The sequence below is a fragment of the Physeter macrocephalus genome, chromosome 8 (genome assembly GCF_002837175.3).
Source record: "Physeter macrocephalus isolate SW-GA chromosome 8, ASM283717v5, whole genome shotgun sequence".
NCBI lineage: Eukaryota > Metazoa > Chordata > Mammalia > Artiodactyla > Physeteridae > Physeter > Physeter macrocephalus.
Genome location: NC_041221.1, coordinates 144,614,269 through 144,632,128, shown reverse-complemented (window position 1 = coordinate 144,632,128; position 17,860 = coordinate 144,614,269). Strand labels below are relative to the sequence as shown.

At 42.7% G+C, this 17,860-nt stretch overlaps 1 protein-coding gene and 1 long non-coding RNA gene across 7 annotated transcripts in view; one reads left to right on the top strand and one right to left on the bottom strand.

The window, feature by feature from the left end:
* Window positions 1-115: 115 nt before the first annotated feature.
* Window positions 116-17,860, top strand: part of LOC114486778 (uncharacterized) — a 72,068-nt gene continuing 54,323 nt past the window's right edge. The window contains exons 1-2 of the long non-coding RNA XR_003681069.2: window positions 116-333; window positions 14,647-14,822. This is a non-coding gene — a long non-coding RNA (uncharacterized lncRNA). The remainder of the gene's footprint in view (window positions 334-14,646; window positions 14,823-17,860) is intronic.
* AFAP1L1 (actin filament associated protein 1 like 1) overlaps window positions 3,964-17,860 on the bottom strand; it is a 75,702-nt gene continuing 61,805 nt past the window's right edge. For 4 of the 6 annotated variants that reach the window (XM_055086836.1, XM_028493360.2, XM_007130671.4 and 1 more), the window contains 4 exons: window positions 12,665-12,829; window positions 8,367-8,545; window positions 6,262-6,390; window positions 3,964-4,302 (listed from right to left, as the gene is read on the bottom strand). In XM_055086836.1, the coding sequence (XP_054942811.1) occupies window positions 4,279-4,302; window positions 6,262-6,390; window positions 8,367-8,545; window positions 12,665-12,829 (497 nt within the window). In that variant the 3' untranslated portion in view covers window positions 3,964-4,278. Of the gene's footprint in view, window positions 4,303-6,261; window positions 6,391-8,366; window positions 8,546-12,664; window positions 12,830-14,868; window positions 15,227-17,860 lie in introns of those variants that run through there. The other 2 variants (XM_055086838.1, XM_055086840.1) reach the window with 2 other exon arrangements.

Sequence of the window (17,860 nt, the reverse complement as noted above, 5' to 3'; positions counted from 1 at the left end):
TGACGAGATACGCTCGCTTCAAAAACCACGCATCCCGGCAGCCTTCGCCGGAAGGCTTTCTCTCTCAGAGACCCGGATGGGAACGCTGCTTGTCGGGTTGGCCCTGCGCCGTTTTCTACCCGGTCTTCCGACGAAACGCAACCCTTCCGGCCCCCCTGCGTATTCGGCGAGTAGGTTGGTTTCCTGTCACAAGGGCGTGGGCTCCGTGCTACGCGCGGAATTCGCGGCGACCAAAGGGAATAACAGCTGTGCCCTCAAGGAGCTTACATGAAGTTATGCACAACAAACAATTGCTAACGCCCTATAAAGTCAAAATATGACCGGTGTTTAAAGGTGAGGGGCTTGGTGCTGCGGAAGCCTAGAGTACGATATGGCCGAGTGTGGGGCGTTTTCCCAAAGGAAATAACTTTTGAACTGAAAGCGGAATAATGAGTAGATGAAAAGGAGAGGCAGCTGGTTCAGGTAGAGGGAAACAGCATCTGCAAAGTCAGGAGGGAGCGTATTGCGAGTAAGGCACTGAAGTACTTGAGGAAGCAGAGGAGCAACACAAGACGGTGGTTAGGCAGGGCCAGAGCACTTGAGGAATTAAAGAAGTCGAAGCCTGACTCTCATCTCCCATCACTCTTCCCTGCTTTTTTTCTTCAATTCCCCTTCCCCGACCCCCGACTTACTGTGTTTTAAAATGTGTATTTTTTTCATTTCCCCTCACTAACGTGTCAGTTCCATTAGGGCAGAGACTTTTTTTTGTCTGAACAGAGTGGAACAGTGCCCTAATGTAGTTCAAGGTTTTTTTTTTGTCTAATGAACTTGAGTCTTCCTCTGATTGCAATGGGAACATGTTACGATGCCTTTACGTGTTTAATGGGTCACTGACTGCTGTGAGGAGGAGATTGGGTCTAAGCGGTGGGGAGACAAGCTGTTGGACTGGTGCGTGCACAGAAGGGTTGTATTCTGTCCTGGGGTCTTCTCACAGGAGAGACCTTTGTAACCACTTTATCTAAGGTCGCTACTGTTTTAGTTATGTCCAGCAGTTTTGCTGGATTTTGTTCGTTTTCTCAGCTAGGGTATGAGCTTCATGAGAGTTTCTGTGTTGTTCACAGCAGTGCTTTCTGACATCGAGTACAGTAGGTGCACATAGTAGATGTTCCAGCATTTGTTGAATGAATTAATGAAGTTGGATGGTGTCAGTGGAGATAGGAAGCAGTGGATGAATTTTAGAGAGATTTAGTATGGAAACCTGACAGGTTGTGAGAACGGACTGGTGATTGGGGTTGAGGGCACTTGGAGTTGCCATACTAGTCAATGGATAGTCCCTAATGTCAAAAAAAATTTTTTTTAAGGGATGGGAAGTATGCCTTCAACATTCTGAATCTTCACCACAGGATGGCTTACTTGTATGGTAGCTATTTGGGTCATATTTTTTCTCTGCCTGTCTGTGAGTTCCATAAGGAGAAAGCTAGAGTCTTCTGCATCCTTATATTCTATCCAGGGCCTAGCTCAAATGTGTTGTAACCAGCAACCTTATGTTTCCTTTTGGCCCTAGGAAAAGAACAGCATGGTTCAAGGAGGGATTATGATTCTCTTTTACTTAGGGGAAAACTGAGGCTCAGAGAGGTTGGTGAACCTGCTCAAAGACCCCCACTGAGGATCCAGTGATACTAGAAATCTGATAGTCCAAACACTTCGCAGTGTTGGGGAGGATGGAACTTCAAGTCCACTTTAGAACCATGACCCTACACTTTGAAAAAACAACCAAACCAGAACTGGCATCCATGTTTTAGCCATTTTGTTAACACTTCTCTTAGCTAAGTTACACCAAATGTGCTGCATCCACTTATTCATCTATTTATTAAGTGTTAGTGTGCTTCTGAATACTGCAGTGCAAGAGGAGGGGGAGACATGAGTGAAATAGATCCTTGGAACTAAGAGGAGGGGAGTTCTAGGGTCAGACTTCAAGTATTCAGGTGCCGGCTCTCCCACTTCCTAATTGTGGGCTTTAGCGAGTTACCTAACCTCTCTGGGCTTCTATTTCCTGAACTATGAAAACTGGGTTAATAGAACCTATCTCACAGGGTTTTAGTAAAGATTAAAGGGATAATACCTAGAAAAGTAATTAGTTAGCACCAGGATCGGCTACATAAAAGGCAAAAGGAAAGTGTGGAGCCCGTTGTTCGAAATTACTGAGAGGGTAATAGCAGAGCAATAAACCAAGCACAGGGCCCTGCTAGGTGTGGGGCTGACTGCACAGGTTGTATGCCTGTGTAGCCAGTCATGGCTAACAGTGTCTGATGCGTGGTGAGTGCTCAATAAATGTTAATTATTAATTTCCTAGGGTATCCCCTCTCAAAGAGCCAAGATCTATTGATGGCAAAAGGCACTTAACCTCAAAATAACTGCATAAGAAAGAATGTGACACACACTTCGGACACAGTTGGATTGTTGGGTGCCATTCCAGGACCCACATTTTAAAAAAGAACATTGACAATTCAGATTATGTGAACTCCTTTGTTACTGAAGACACTCAGGTGGAATCTGGATGAAAGCGGTCAGTTATAGATTGGTTGCCTTTTAGCTTTTGGTGGTCGTAATAACCACGTGAAAGTCATTTCTTCTGTGGAAAGGACACAGGATTTTGAGTCAGACGTTTCTTATCTAGCTAATAAGAAGAACCACTATGGCTGAACATTTCCTATTTCTTCGACGCTGTACAAGATGTTTCCTGTGTATTAACTCATTGAATTCCCCCAGTAGTCTTGGGAGGAAAGTATAGTTGTTAACCTGGTTTTCCCCCAGTAGTCTCGGGAGAAGAGTACAATTGTTAACATGGTTTTCACAGGTAAGGAAAGCAATCAGAGAGGTCAAAGTCACAGCTGGTAAGTGGCAGAGGCAGGGCTCAAGCAGCCTTGTCTGGATCCAGGCTCATTAGCCCTAAGTCTTATGTTCTGCCACTGGCAGCCAGGTGCTTTTGGTCAGGTTATTTTACTTGCTTTGGTCTCTAGCTACCTCAGAGGGTGATAAAGTTTGGGTGAGGCTCAAGTATGTAAAGTCTTAGGTAAGAAAAGTGTGTGTAGCCTCTAGCAAAGTGTCCAGAGGTTATTCTGGGATTTCTCTTCTTTCCCCTTGAGCTAACCTCTGAGCTTATACAGTTAAATGGTTTTATCTTTATTGGAGGGAAGGGTGGTAAAGACCTATAAAGTGCCTACAGTGTTGAGAAAGTAGTGAGTGGCACAGTTAGGAGACTGCCTGGGACTTGAGGTCCTTGCTCCCCTATAAAAATATCAAGTGTCTGTAAAAAGTTTAGCACCCCTGTGGCAGAAATGAGCCACCATCCTCTTGGTTCTCCATGATAGTTTTACTTGATAGCTGGTATGAAAGGGCAGACTGGTGGGCCTCCAAGTGCAAGGTAAGGTTAAAGACAAGGAGTGTCACCTGGATTTCTAGCCATAGCTCCCAGAGCCTGAGTGCCATATAAATTAGGTAGGGGACTTGATTGACAGCAAATGACCCCATCCTACAACGCCTGCAACATCCTGTGGACATTAGAAATCCATGCTTCTGTCACTGAGTAGCACTGTGAGCTTAAAGTATGTCAGCTGCTGAACCCCTCTTTGCCTGCTGAACCCCTCTTTGCCAGATCTCTGATTTGTAAACACGCAAATCAGGGATTCTGGATTCTGCATCATGAGGATTCTATAATCATGAGGAATGATTGTAGAATTTACGTGATCTCTGTAGTTTTTGTTCACTTCATGCAAGTTAGGGATAATTGTATTGATTTTTCATTCTATTTATCTTGCCCAGAGGTTGTCAGTAACGCCCAGTATGAATCCATTTGGCACAAGCAGGAACAGATGATCAAGTCCTGTCTCTTTCTACTGTACCACCGATGCCTCAGCACTGCCTTCCTTTTTCCTAAGGACTGGGAATGGGATGCTGAGAATGGGATGGAATGGCTTATTCACATGTGCTTTCATTTCTTCTTTAGAAGGGAAGGCAAAGACATTTAACAAAACCTTTACAACTGTGCAGATTTCTGTCTCCCTCCACCCCCATTTCCACCCTCTGTAAAGTTATAAGGATGCCCTCCATTTCCCTGTTCTCTCCTACTTCTTCCCTCCCCATGTCCCCTATAATCATGCAGACAATAAAGGCTGGTCTTCTGCGTGCCCCAGAGAGTGTGGGCTACTTCCAGTCTTCTGATGTCTCCTTGTGAAAAAAGCATTTCTGCCTTGGATGGACAAGGTGTTATCTCCTTTGGATGAAATCCTCATCCTCTTTCTAGGTCTTCTTCATTTCCCATTCCTGAAGTACAGAAAGACAGGAAGTATCAGTTTGTTAAATATTCTAGTGTAACCTGCAGGAAAAAAACATACCACTGCACCTAATTATATAAAGATCTCCGTGGCCAGATCAGAGAGTCATGGGTCCTAGTCCCACTCCCTTTCTTTGGCCTTGGGTAAGTCATTTCTCCATGCTGGGTCTCATCTCTAAGGGGGTTCAAACACCACAGTTTGTCTTTCTCAGACAAGGAAACTGAGGCCCAGAAGAAGCTGGGGAGTGGGGACTGCATCAGTGCTTTTCCACAGCACTTTGGATGTGGTAGGAGGCTGATGAGAGAGAGCCCAAAGCAGCTTGGTAAGGAAGGGTGAGGGCAGGCAACCCACAGGGCTCTGTTCTCCCAGGGCTGTCTAGGAGTTCACCTGAGATGAATACTGAAGTCAGGGCCAGCAGTGAATGGCTTTTTACCTATGAAAAATCCATGGCATTTCCAGCCAGCCCTGGAGGGGATGGGGTGAACCAGGGCAGAAGATGATGGTTAGAAAATTCTTGGTGGGAGGATTCTCCATTCCCAACCTGTCCCTCTCATGTCTTCATCACCTTGACTGCAGTTGCTCTGGGCAGTGACCTAGGCGTCATCCTTGATTTATTTATTTTCCTCATCCTCCACATCCTCATCAGCAAATCCTTCAGCTCTACCTCCAAAGCCAGCTAGTTACTATCACCTCCACTAAACCTTTCTAATCTCTCATCAAGGTTACTTCTTCTAACTGATCTTTCTTATCCCCTCATCCATTCTCAACATAGTAGTCAGAATGATCTTTTAAAAATGTAATTCATATCTAAAAATTCCTTGGTCAGAATTTGCCAGTGACTTTCCTTTATGTTAGAACAAAATCCAAAGTTCTTCCAGTGGCCTTCAAGGATCAAGGAGAAGCAAACTATGGCTCATGGGCCAAATCTGGCTTACTACATGTTTCTGTATGACCCACCAGCTATGACTTTTCAGATTTTAAATGTTTTTTTTTTAAAATAGTTTTTTATGACCCCTGAAATTCAAATCTCAGTGTCCATACACAAAGTTTTATTGGGACACAGCCATGTTAATCATTCGTTTACATATTGTCTGTGGCTACTTTCCTGCTATGATGGCAGAGGTGACTTGTGAAAGAGACCATGTGTCCACAAAGCCGCAAATATTTACTGTCTGGCCCTTTCCAGAAAAAGTTTGCTGATGTCTGATCTAGATGATCTGGCCTTCGGCTGGTTACTTCTCTAATCTCATGTCCTAATGCCCAGGTATTTGTTTTTCAGGTCTACACTTTCTTATCTGCAATTCTGAAATCCAGAGAGCTCTGAAACCAAAACATTTTTTAAGTGTTTTGGCACAAACTCATTTAGTGGCAAAACCTGACCTGAAGTGATATGAGGCTGTAATCTATTTATTCAATGTGATGTGAATATTCATGTGCCTTGCTATAGAATTATCAACATGTTTGCTTACAGAGTACCTCCTGAGAACTTGGGGTTTTTCATCATATATTGTATATGCACCATATTACCTTTCTAAAATTCAAGAAGTTCTGAAACACAAGTTTCAGAGATAGTACTGTGGACCAGTATCATGGAGTGAGCTATGGACTTGGAAGAGATGGATTTGCATCCCAGCTCTCTCACTGATGCCCTGCATAACCTTGGGCAAGTCCCTTCACTTAGTTTCCTCATCTACGAAATGGGGCCTTTCATGTCTCAAAACATATTGTAGGCTCAGAAACCAAAGCTTGTTAGAACTATGTGTTAAGAAAGAATAAGTAGGTTCTGAAGGAGATTTGAAGGTCTTGCCCTCTGAGCAAAGTTTTACTGCATGGATATATTGGCAGTTTTCTGCCTTTCTCACTAGCTGACTTTTTGGTTCTTGGTGAGGTTCCATAGAAAGGAAGCTTCCAGATCTCTGAATTTTGATTAGCTGATCTGTGGCTGTACCTTGGCTTTTTGTAGCACTCTTCCTTGGTTGGCGGTTACGATGGATGGGCTCCTCTTCCGCAGCTCAGAAACACAATTGACAGGGAGAGGTTGCTCTGGGGCATTGTTCTGGGGTTTATTTGCAGTTTCCTGTTGATGAAAAGAAATAGTTACCATAGGTGAGGTCTAGTGCTCACTACTACACCCAGCCTGCCAAGAAGGCACTGTGCAAACATGTCAGCATCAAACAGGGTGAGGGGTAAAAGATACTTGAGGGCCTTGGAATAAAGATAATGGCTAAAATTACTAAAATTAAAATGACTGAACCCTCACTATGGACCAGGTTAGCTCATCTAGCCTTTTCAGTCCTATAAAGCAGGTACTATTATTATTTTGTCCCATTTTACAGATAAGGCAAATGAGAAGGTCAAGTCACTGCTCAAGGCCATAAGGCTGGTGAGCGAGACAGTTGGGATTCAAATCCCACAGTCCTGTCTCTTAATCTCTCTCCTGTATTCCTTCACATTTTCTACACTGCCTTTACTCATATTTTCCAGGTGATTGCTTAGTACCTTGCTGGATGTAGTTCCTTGAGTGTGACATACTAATGGCTAAGCCTGTGGGGAATTTAGAGAAGACTCTCTGTCTCCAAAGGCCATCACAAGGATCAAAAGTGGAGAGAAAAGTCCTGTGGAATGTGAACATCAGGGCATGCTGGTGGGAGGAAGCAGCTGGGATGAGGGAACCACTTCTACTTCTCCACCAGCCCTCTGTGACTCTGGGAAGTTGTTTTGTCCCTAGCCCCTAAGCCCTTCTTCTGTAAATGAGGTTGGAAATGCCCCTCGCAATGGAAGTGTAGGAGTGGAAGAAACTGCTCTGGCTTTAGAGTCATGAGGTGTGGCCTGACCTAGGACAGCAATAGGAATACTGTTCCCAAGGACAACTCACACTTATCAGACCAGTTATTTCATCTCTCTGAGTCTCCCATTTCCTTGTGTAAAAGCAGGTATAACATTTATTCATTTGACAAACATTTATTGCACTTCTACTATTTTTCAGATTCTGAAGCACTAGAGCTATAATGATAAACAAAACAGACATAGTCCAGTTCTTAATAAAAATACAATCTAGTGGGGGAGACAGAATGTAAGGACATGAATATACTATATATACATGTATACATATACATATATTCACACACAAATTGTGGTTAAGTGCTATGAAGCAGAATAACAGATGAGACTGTTAGTTTAGACCAGTGGTTCCCAAATGGGGGCAATTTTGTCCTCCTAGGGGACATTTGGCAATTTCTGGAGACATTTTTGGTCCTCATAACTGGGCATGGAGCTACTGGCATCAAGTGGGTAGAGGCTAGGGATGCTACTAAATATCTCACACTGCACATGACAGTCCTACAAAAAATTATTGGCAGTAGTGCTGAGGTTGAGACACTGATACAGACTGAGGTCTGTGAAGTTCTCCCTGAGGACATCCCATTCAAGGTGATGGTTGCTGGGAGCATTAGAGATAATGGATTCAAAGCCCTGAGTACAGGGACTGGTACACTGGGGATCCTAGGAGAGGGCATGTGCCTGGTGGCTAAAGCAAGGCTCTGGAGTCAGACTTCCTGGGTTTGGGATCCTGTCTCCCACTTAAGTGAGTGACCTTGAGCACATAATGGAACATCTGAACCTTAGTTTCCTTGTATGTCATATGGGGTGAATACACATAGTACTACCTCATAGGACTGCTGCGAAGATTGTGTGAAATCATACAGGTTAAGATGCTGTACTGGCCTATGGTAATTGAGCAATACAAGTTTGTTATTCTTATTCAGTATAGTATATTATTATTATCAGTAACCTCAAGGCCACTTCTAAGATCACATTCAGAATAAAAAGTCAAATAGTAGTGCTTCAGTGGAGAGAAGACAGGCCAGAGAACTTGCTCCAAGAGTCTCTTTCATAGCTGTGCCACTTATGGCATGTTTCCTCTCCTCTTAGGGCCTCAGGTTTCTCATTTGTAAATAAGCATAACTCCTACCCCCAAAGAATGATCATGAAGATCTGTAGCATATGAGGGTATTGAGGAGCAGCTGCCCCTGGTGCAAAAGGGAGTAGACTCACCCCGCTCTTGTTCTTGCTGTTCACGCAGAGCCCCAGGGCTGGGCCCCCTGCCAGGGACTGCTGCAAGCGCTCCTTCACAGCCACCAGCCGCAGCTCTAGGTCGATACGGCCCTCTTCCTTCACCCGACACTGAGCTTCCAGGGTGGCCAAGGCCTCTTCCAGAGCTTTTAACTTTGCCCCTGTGTCCAAAGACATCTATGAGAAATAGCTGAGCCTGGTTTGGCCAGAAGCATCAGGGAGTTTGGCAGGCCTCAGGCCCTAGTCTGCCTTCCCAGAGGGCCATTCCAGGCCTCACTTCTTGTTAAGGGATGGACTTTGGACCTGGGGTTCCAGCTCCATGCAGGGGTGTGTGGTTTTTATCTGCCCAATACCCATTTCCTCATTCTCCTCTCACTCCCTATAGTTTGGATGGGGCTGACTTCACTCCTAGTTCAGGGGATTGGCACATAACTTAGACCTGGCCCATAATTATATCTCATTTTTTGGTCACAGTGGTTGGTTGAGGGATCAAAGCTGGTTCAATCAAAGTGAATCCCGAGGTGTTTATGGGGGCTATTGGGAAGAGAAGCCTCTCTGCTGGAGTGGCTGCATGGATTGGGTGATGGCTAGAGCTGTGTAGCCTTTATACCACCATGAGGAGCAGAGAATGAAACCAATGTAGGGGAAGGCAGAAGCAAGAATTAGAGAAATATGTTTCCTGGTGACATAATTTAAGTCCCTGGACCTTGCTATATCTGAACACTTAAGTTTCCAATTACATTTTTCTTTTCATTTCTAAGCCAGTTTCACTTTGGTTTCTCTTACTTGTAACCAAGAATCATAACACAGGCTTTGCATTGATCACAAGTTCCTGCTAGGATTTTGCTGCTTATTCAGTTTAAGCCAACAAATCTATATTAGGACCTTCTTTGTGCCAAGAGCTGTTTTGGATCTTACCACGTTTAAAGATTAGTTCCATTGTTTGTCCCGAGGAGGCTGCACTGGAGGGTTTTCTAGTAATGGTTGTTCTTTTCATTCATTTGTTCGTTCATTTGTTCATTCATTCATTCAGTAAATAGTTATTGAGTGCTTGCTAGGTACTGGGCACAGTTCTGTGCCCTTGGGATATATCAGTGAACAAAACAGGCAAAGATCTTTGCCCTTATTGAACTTACAGTTGTGTGTGTGTGTGTGTGTGTGTGTGTGTGTGTGTGAGAGAGAGAGAGAGAGAGGGAGGGAGGGAGGGAGAGAAAACAATATAATAAATATAATAAATAATCTAAGATGTCAAAAACTGATATGCTATAGGAAAAAACTGAGCAGGACAAGTTTGGACAGTCAAGTTGACCTGCTCCAAACCCTATTCTGACGCTTAGAAAGTTCTTTATATTGAAACCAAACTGCCTGTTTTTTTTTTTTTAATAATTTTTTAAAATTTTATTTTATTTTATCTATTTTTGGCTGCGTTGGGTCTTCGTTGCTGCGCGCAGACTTACTCTAGTTGTGATGAGCGGGGGCTACTCTTCATTGTGGTGCGCAGTCTTTTCATTGCGATGACTTCTCTTGTTGTGGAGCATGGGCTCTAGGTGCGCAGGCTTCAGTAGTTGTGGCACATGGGCTCAGTAGTTATGGCTCGCGGGCTCTAGAGTGCAGGCTCAGTAATTGTGGCACACGGGCTTAGTTGCTCCGCGGCATGCGGGATCTTCCCAGACCAGGGCTCGAACCCGTTTCCCCTGCATTGGCAGGTGGATTCTTAACTACTGAGCCACCAGGGAAGCCCAGAAACCAAACTGCCTTTATGTGCCTTCTTCCCATAGATTATGGTTCCTAGCCACACAGAACAAGTCTTTAAGCCAGAACTTCTCAACCTGAGGCTCATGGACTCCTAGGCAGTCTATGACTCTGGGGGCACAGGAGCTCCTGATATTGTTTGCAACATTGTGATTTGTGGGGGTTTTCTCCCTGGCAGGCCTCAGGCCCTAGTCTGCCTTCCCAGAGGGCCATTCCAGGCCTCACTTCTTGTTAAGGGATGGACTTTGGACCTGGGGTTCCAGCTCCATGCAGGGGTGTGTGGTTTTTATCTGCCCAATACCCATTTCCTCATTCTCCTCTCACTCCCTATAGTTTGGATGGGGCTGACTTCACTCCTAGTTCAGGGGATTGGCACATAACTTAGACCTGGCCCATAATTATATCTCATTTTTTGGTCACAGTGGTTGGTTGAGGGATCAAAGCTGGTTCAATCAAAGTGAATCCCGAGGTGTTTATGGGGGCTATTGGGAAGAGAAGCCTCTCTGCTGGAGTGGCTGCATGGATTGGGTGATGGCTAGAGCTGTGTAGCCTTTATACCACCATGAGGAGCAGAGAATGAAACCAATGTAGGGGAAGGCAGAAGCAAGAATTAGAGAAATATGTTTCCTGGTGACATAATTTAAGTCCCTGGACCTTGCTATATCTGAACACTTAAGTTTCCAATTACATTTTTCTTTTCATTTCTAAGCCAGTTTCACTTTGGTTTCTCTTACTTGTAACCAAGAATCATAACACAGGCTTTGCATTGATCACAAGTTCCTGCTAGGATTTTGCTGCTTATTCAGTTTAAGCCAACAAATCTATATTAGGACCTTCTTTGTGCCAAGAGCTGTTTTGGATCTTACCACGTTTAAAGATTAGTTCCATTGTTTGTCCCGAGGAGGCTGCACTGGAGGGTTTTCTAGTAATGGTTGTTCTTTTCATTCATTTGTTCGTTCATTTGTTCATTCATTCATTCAGTAAATAGTTATTGAGTGCTTGCTAGGTACTGGGCACAGTTCTGTGCCCTTGGGATATATCAGTGAACAAAACAGGCAAAGATCTTTGCCCTTATTGAACTTACAGTTGTGTGTGTGTGTGTGTGTGTGTGTGTGTGTGTGTGAGAGAGAGAGAGAGAGAGGGAGGGAGGGAGGGAGAGAAAACAATATAATAAATATAATAAATAATCTAAGATGTCAAAAACTGATATGCTATAGGAAAAAACTGAGCAGGACAAGTTTGGACAGTCAAGTTGACCTGCTCCAAACCCTATTCTGACGCTTAGAAAGTTCTTTATATTGAAACCAAACTGCCTGTTTTTTTTTTTTTAATAATTTTTTAAAATTTTATTTTATTTTATCTATTTTTGGCTGCGTTGGGTCTTCGTTGCTGCGCGCAGACTTACTCTAGTTGTGATGAGCGGGGGCTACTCTTCATTGTGGTGCGCAGTCTTTTCATTGCGATGACTTCTCTTGTTGTGGAGCATGGGCTCTAGGTGCGCAGGCTTCAGTAGTTGTGGCACATGGGCTCAGTAGTTATGGCTCGCGGGCTCTAGAGTGCAGGCTCAGTAATTGTGGCACACGGGCTTAGTTGCTCCGCGGCATGCGGGATCTTCCCAGACCAGGGCTCGAACCCGTTTCCCCTGCATTGGCAGGTGGATTCTTAACTACTGAGCCACCAGGGAAGCCCAGAAACCAAACTGCCTTTATGTGCCTTCTTCCCATAGATTATGGTTCCTAGCCACACAGAACAAGTCTTTAAGCCAGAACTTCTCAACCTGAGGCTCATGGACTCCTAGGCAGTCTATGACTCTGGGGGCACAGGAGCTCCTGATATTGTTTGCAACATTGTGATTTGTGGGGGTTTTCTCCCTTAGGAAAGGGTCCATAGGTTCCATCAGATTCTCATGGGGCTATGTGACCTTGGATGTATTCTTTATAAGGGCAGGACCTCTGTTCCCTCCAGCATGTTCAGAAACCTCAGTCTGAAAGTGTGCTGAACTGCAGCTATAGAGAGAATTCAACAGAAACACAGCAGAAAGTGGGGTGCAGAGGAGCCCAGGGCATGCAGGGCCTGCAGAGGCCACGGTCCTGGATTTCAGAAGAAGATCCTGGTAAAGTGTCACCATCCATTATTCCCAGTGTGTGAACCAATGTATCACACATTTGGGTGCTCAGAGCATATCTGTGAATGAATGAGTTAATGTGAGGTTCAAAATATCTCTTCCACGATTCTAAGGCACACTGTTTTTCACATTTTAGCATTTCTAAAATCAGATCTTATTTTACCACATTAAGTGTACACATTTGTACGCTTTTTCATCTTCTCACTGTAAAAGCAGTTATTAAATCAGTGGCACTTCCATTAGTCAGGAGAGATGATGATGATGTTGAGGAGGAGGGGGAGGAGGGGGAGGAGAAAGGGGAGGAGAAGCCCACCTGTTCCTGGTAAGAAACCAGGTGGCAGATGCCAGGGGAGGTGTCAAGGATGAGACCCCCTTGTGCTCAGGACCACACCCACATAGATACCTGGGCTGTTCCGAATGGCTTCCTTTAGTTCCCTCTTTTCCTGCCGCAGTGCCATCAGCTCTGTCCGGATTGTCTCTTTCTCTTTCTCCAGCTTTTCTTTTTCTACCAGGTACCTCCTGGCATCCTCCTCAGCTCGGTTTTTACCGTACCTATATTGATGGGCACCTGCAGAGATGAGGCAGGAAAAGGCTCTCAATTCTGAGCTCTGGTGAGAGTACTTGGGTGGTGTTAGCTTCTTTCTCAGCCTCAATCTGTCTGTCTGTAAAATGGGAATATTTAGGTCTATACCCCTGGATATATTTAGTGTGAAGGAGAGGAAACAAGGAGCCAAAGGGAGGCAGTAGTGCACAGGGATGAGGAGTAAGGGCTTTAGAACCAGACAAATCAAGGTCTCTGTTTTCTTTTACTGGTTGTGTGACATCAGGCAAAGTGAATGTGGTGTTTTTGTGCCTTCCCCCTAGGCTTTACTTTCCTCACTTGTAAATGTGGGTATCAATCAAATTTACCTGTTGGCATTGTGATAAGGTTTAAAAGAGATAATTCATGAAAAGTACTTAGTATAGTACCTGGCAAATAGTGCTTAGTAAATGTTAGATAATAATAATAATGTAAAACAAATTTTGTGATGCATACACACTTCGGTTTTAGAATTTTTTTAAAATAAACTTATTTTATTTATTTGTTTTTGGCTGCATTGGGTCTTCGTTGCTGTGCGTGGGCTTTATTTGTGGTGAGCAGGGGCTACTCTTTGTTGCAGTGCTCTGGCTTCTCATTGCGGTGGCTTCTCTTGTTGCAGAGCGTGGGCTCTAGGTGTGCGGGCTTCAGTAGTTGTGTCTTGTGGGCTCTAGACCGCAGGCTCAGTAGTTGTGGCGCACGGGCTTAGTTGCTCCGCGGCATGTGGGATCTTCCCAGACCAGGGCTCGAGCCATGTCCCCTGCATTGGCAGGCGGATTCTTAACCACTGCGCCACCAGGGAAGTCCCACACTTTGGTTTTAAAAGGGCATTTTTATAGTTAACTCTTGGTACACATAAGATAAAGAGACAGCTGCATGTAACTCATCTACAGAGAATTGAGAACTGTGGCTAAAGTCAGGCATTGCCCATTTTATTACTGAGAAATGGGTTGGGGGAGAGAGGGACCTCATAGTCTACTGTAGGCTCTACACTATGGTGGACAATAGCTACAAATTATTATGGCAAAAATTTATTGACCATTTACTATATACTATGCAATTTATATGCGTTTCTATTTAATCCTTACAAAACTCACTATTATTAGCTCTACTTTATTGTTGGGAAACTGAGACACAAAGATGTTAGGTCTCACTGCTAATTATGGAAGAGCCCAGGTTTGAACTCATGTCTGTCTAACTCCAGTGTCCGTGCTATGCAATACTGCCTTAGCTTGGGCAAGGTCATAGTCCAACCTCTCAGTGAAAGTTTTATTTATATTTTTATGCTACAGACAGCCACACATAGTCCTTTGTAGGTGGGGTGTGGAGTGATTCCCATGGTTTGCTGATAATTGGGGGTCTTGTCTCTCCAGCTCTGTAGGGATTGCAGTGGTCACCCATGACCTATGCAAAAATTAGTTCCTGCTACAACTACCCTGCAATTCAAGCCTCATTATAAATAAAGCATGGAGGACAGAGAAGGGGACGCATGGCTCCCCTTACTTCCCAGTTACACAGTGGCATCCCAAGGGAGTTGGCTCTCAGACTTTTGGATTTTGTAGACTGGTAAAATAAAAATAAATAGGGATACCAACAAAGGGTTGTCACCATTATGTTGTATCAGATAAGTACCTTAAAACTACCAATATTATTATTCCCACTGTTTTCTATTTATTTTCTGTGTTAAAATAATATTTTAACATCCTGAGTTGGACACAAATATACAATAAAGTAGTTATTTATACTGAATAGCATTAACTTTATGAAAAACTTTATGCACTGTGCTTATTTCTCTCGTTTCATTGCAGATGAGTAAAAACTTCCTTAGGGACCAAACCAGCAAGTAGACTCAGCTTTGGAAGTCATCACCCTGGTCCACCTTGATGTGTCAGCACCACAGAGAGCAGCTTACTTCATACCCAACCCTGTAATGCTTGAGTCACTCAAATGGTGGTAAAGAGGCAAACTAGATTGTTTCTAATCGGTAAGTTTTAAGGAGCTACAACTCTGTGCGTCTTACAGTATTAGTGATAAAACAGAACTGCCCAAGCACCTTCCAGAAAAATCTGGGCCTCCATAATGAAGGAAAAAAGGAATATTTAGTGTCCAAGTTAGCAATGTAGCTAATACATAAATGTTGTAGGATGTATCAGTACTTCATTCCTTTTTATTGGTGAATAATAGTCCAGGTGATCTTAGGGGGAAAGCTTCCATTGTGTCTGATGAGAAGTCAGCTATTAATGTTATTGGGATCCTTTTGTACGTGATCAATTGATTTTCTCTTCTGCTTTCAAGATTTTCTTCTTGTCTTTGGCTTTAGCATTTTGAGCATGATGTGTCTTTCTTGGATCTCTTTGCCTTTATCCTACTGGAACTTCACTGAGCTCCCTGGATATATAAATTAATGATTTCAATAAATTTGGCAACTTTTCAGCCATTATTTTTAAAATATTTTTTATGCTCCTTTCTCTTTCTTTTCTCCTTCTAATGCTCCCTTTATGCATATGTTAGTGCACTTAATGGTGCCTCATATTTCTCTGAGGCTCTGTTCATTTTTCTTTGTTCTTTTTTCTCTCTGTTATTTGGAATGCATAAGCTCTGTCGATCTATCTTCAGGTTTACTGATTCTTTTGCCACTTCAAATGTACCCTTGAGCCATTTGATAGGACATTGTCATCTTCCTTTCCTTTCCTTTTTTTTTAAACTAAAGTTCATTAGATTTACTTAGATTTTACCTAATGTCCTTTTTCTGTTGCAGAGCTACTACATTACATTTAGTCATTGTATCTCCTCAGGCTCCTCTTGGCAGTGACGTTTCTCAGATTTTTTTTTCTCCCAGTTTTATTGAAATCATAATTGACATATAGCACTTTAAGTTTAAGGTGTACTGCATAATGATTTGACCTACGTACATCATAAAATGATTACCACAGTAAGTTTAGTGAATATCCATTATCTTGTATAGATAGAAAATTAAAGAAATAGAAAAAAATTTTTTCCTTGTGATGAGAACTCTTAGAATTTATGCTTTTCACTTTCATATATTATGTACAACAGTGTTAATTATATTTGTCATGTTGTGTATTGCATCCCTGATATTTATCTTGTAACTGGAAGTTTGTACCCTTTGACTACCTTCATCCAGTTTCCCTCTCTGTACCCCCTGCCTCTGGTAACCACAAATCTGATCTCTCTTCCTATAAGTTTGTTTGTTTTTGAACTGTATTTGACCTACAGTATTATATGTTAGTTCCTGGTATACCTCATAGTGATTTGATATTTCTATACATTTAAAAATAATCGCCATGATAAGTATAGTTACTATCTGTCACCATACAAAGATATTATATAATTGTTGACTATATTCCCTGCCCTGTACATTTCATACCCATTACTCATTTATTTTATAGCATGAAGTTTGTGCCTCTTAATCTCCCTCATCTTTCTCCTCCCCCCATTTTCCTCCCCTTTAACAACCACCTGTTTGTTCTCTGTATCTCTGACTCTGTTTCTGTTTGTTTGTTTTGCTTTTTAGATTTCACATACAAGTGAAATCATATGTATTTGTCTTTCTCTCTCTGACTTATTTCACTTAGCATAATACCCTCTAAGGCCATCCATGTTGTTGCAAATGGCAGATTTCATTCTTTTTAATGGCTGAGCAATAGTCCATAGTATATATATATGTCACATCTTCTTTATCCATTCATTTTTGTTTGTTTTTAAATTTTATTGGGGTATATTTGATTTACAGTGTTGTATTAGTTTCAGGTGTATGGCAAAGTCATTCAGTTATACATATACATATATTAATTCTTTTTCAGATTCTTTTCTTATATAGGTTATCACAGAATATTGAGTAGAGTTCCCTGTGTTGTACAGTAGGTCCTTGTTGGTTATCTATTTTATATATAGTAGTGTGTCTATGTTAATCCCAAGCTCCTGATTCCCCCCGACCTTGCCCGCCACATTTCCCCTTTGGTAGCCATAAGTTTGTTTTTTGTTATCTGTAAGTCTGTTTCTGTTTTGTAGATAAGTTTATTTGTATCATTTTTTAAAAATTAGATTCCACATATGAGTGATATCATATGATATTTGTCTTTCTCTGTCTGACTTAATTCACCCAGTATGATAATCTCTAGATCCATCCATGTTGCTGCAAATGGCATTATTTCATTCTTTTTTTTTTTTTTTGCGGTACGCGGGCCTCTCACTGTTGTGGCCTCTCCCGTTGCGGAGCACAGGGTCTGGACGCGCAGGCTGAGTGGCCATGGCTCATGGGCCCAGCCGCTGCGTGGCATGTGGGATCTTCCCAGACTGGGGCACGAACCCGTGTCCCCTGCATCGGCAGGCGGGCTCTCAACCACTGCGCCACCAGGGAAACCCTATTTCATTCTTTTTTATGGCTAAGTAATATTCCATTGTGTATATGTACTGCATCTTTTGTATCCATTCCTCTGTCAATGGACATTTAGTTTGCTTCCATGTCTTGGCTATAGTAAATAGTGCTGCACTGAACATTGGGGTGCATGTATCTTTTTGAATTATGGTTTTCTCCAGATATATACTCAGGAGTGGGATTGCTGGATTACATGGTAGTTCTATATGTCGTTTTTTAAGGAAACTCCATACTGTTCTTCATAGTGGCTGTACCAGTTTACATTCCCCCCAATAGTGTATGAGGGTTCCCTTTTCTCCATACCCTCTCCAACATTTATTGTTTGTAGACTTTTTGATGATGGCCATTCTGACCGGTGTGAGGTGATACCTCATTGTAGTTTTGATTTGCATTTCTCTAATCATTAGTGATGTTGAGCATCATTTCATGTGCCTCTTGGCCATCTGTATGTCTTCTTTGGAGAAATGTCTCTTTAGGTCATTTTGCCCATTTTTTAAACATTTTTATTGGAGTATAATTGATTTACATTGTTGTGTTAGTTGATGCTCTATAACAAAGTGAATCAGCTGTACATATACATATATCCCCATATCTCCTCCCTCTTGCATCTCCCTCCCACCCTC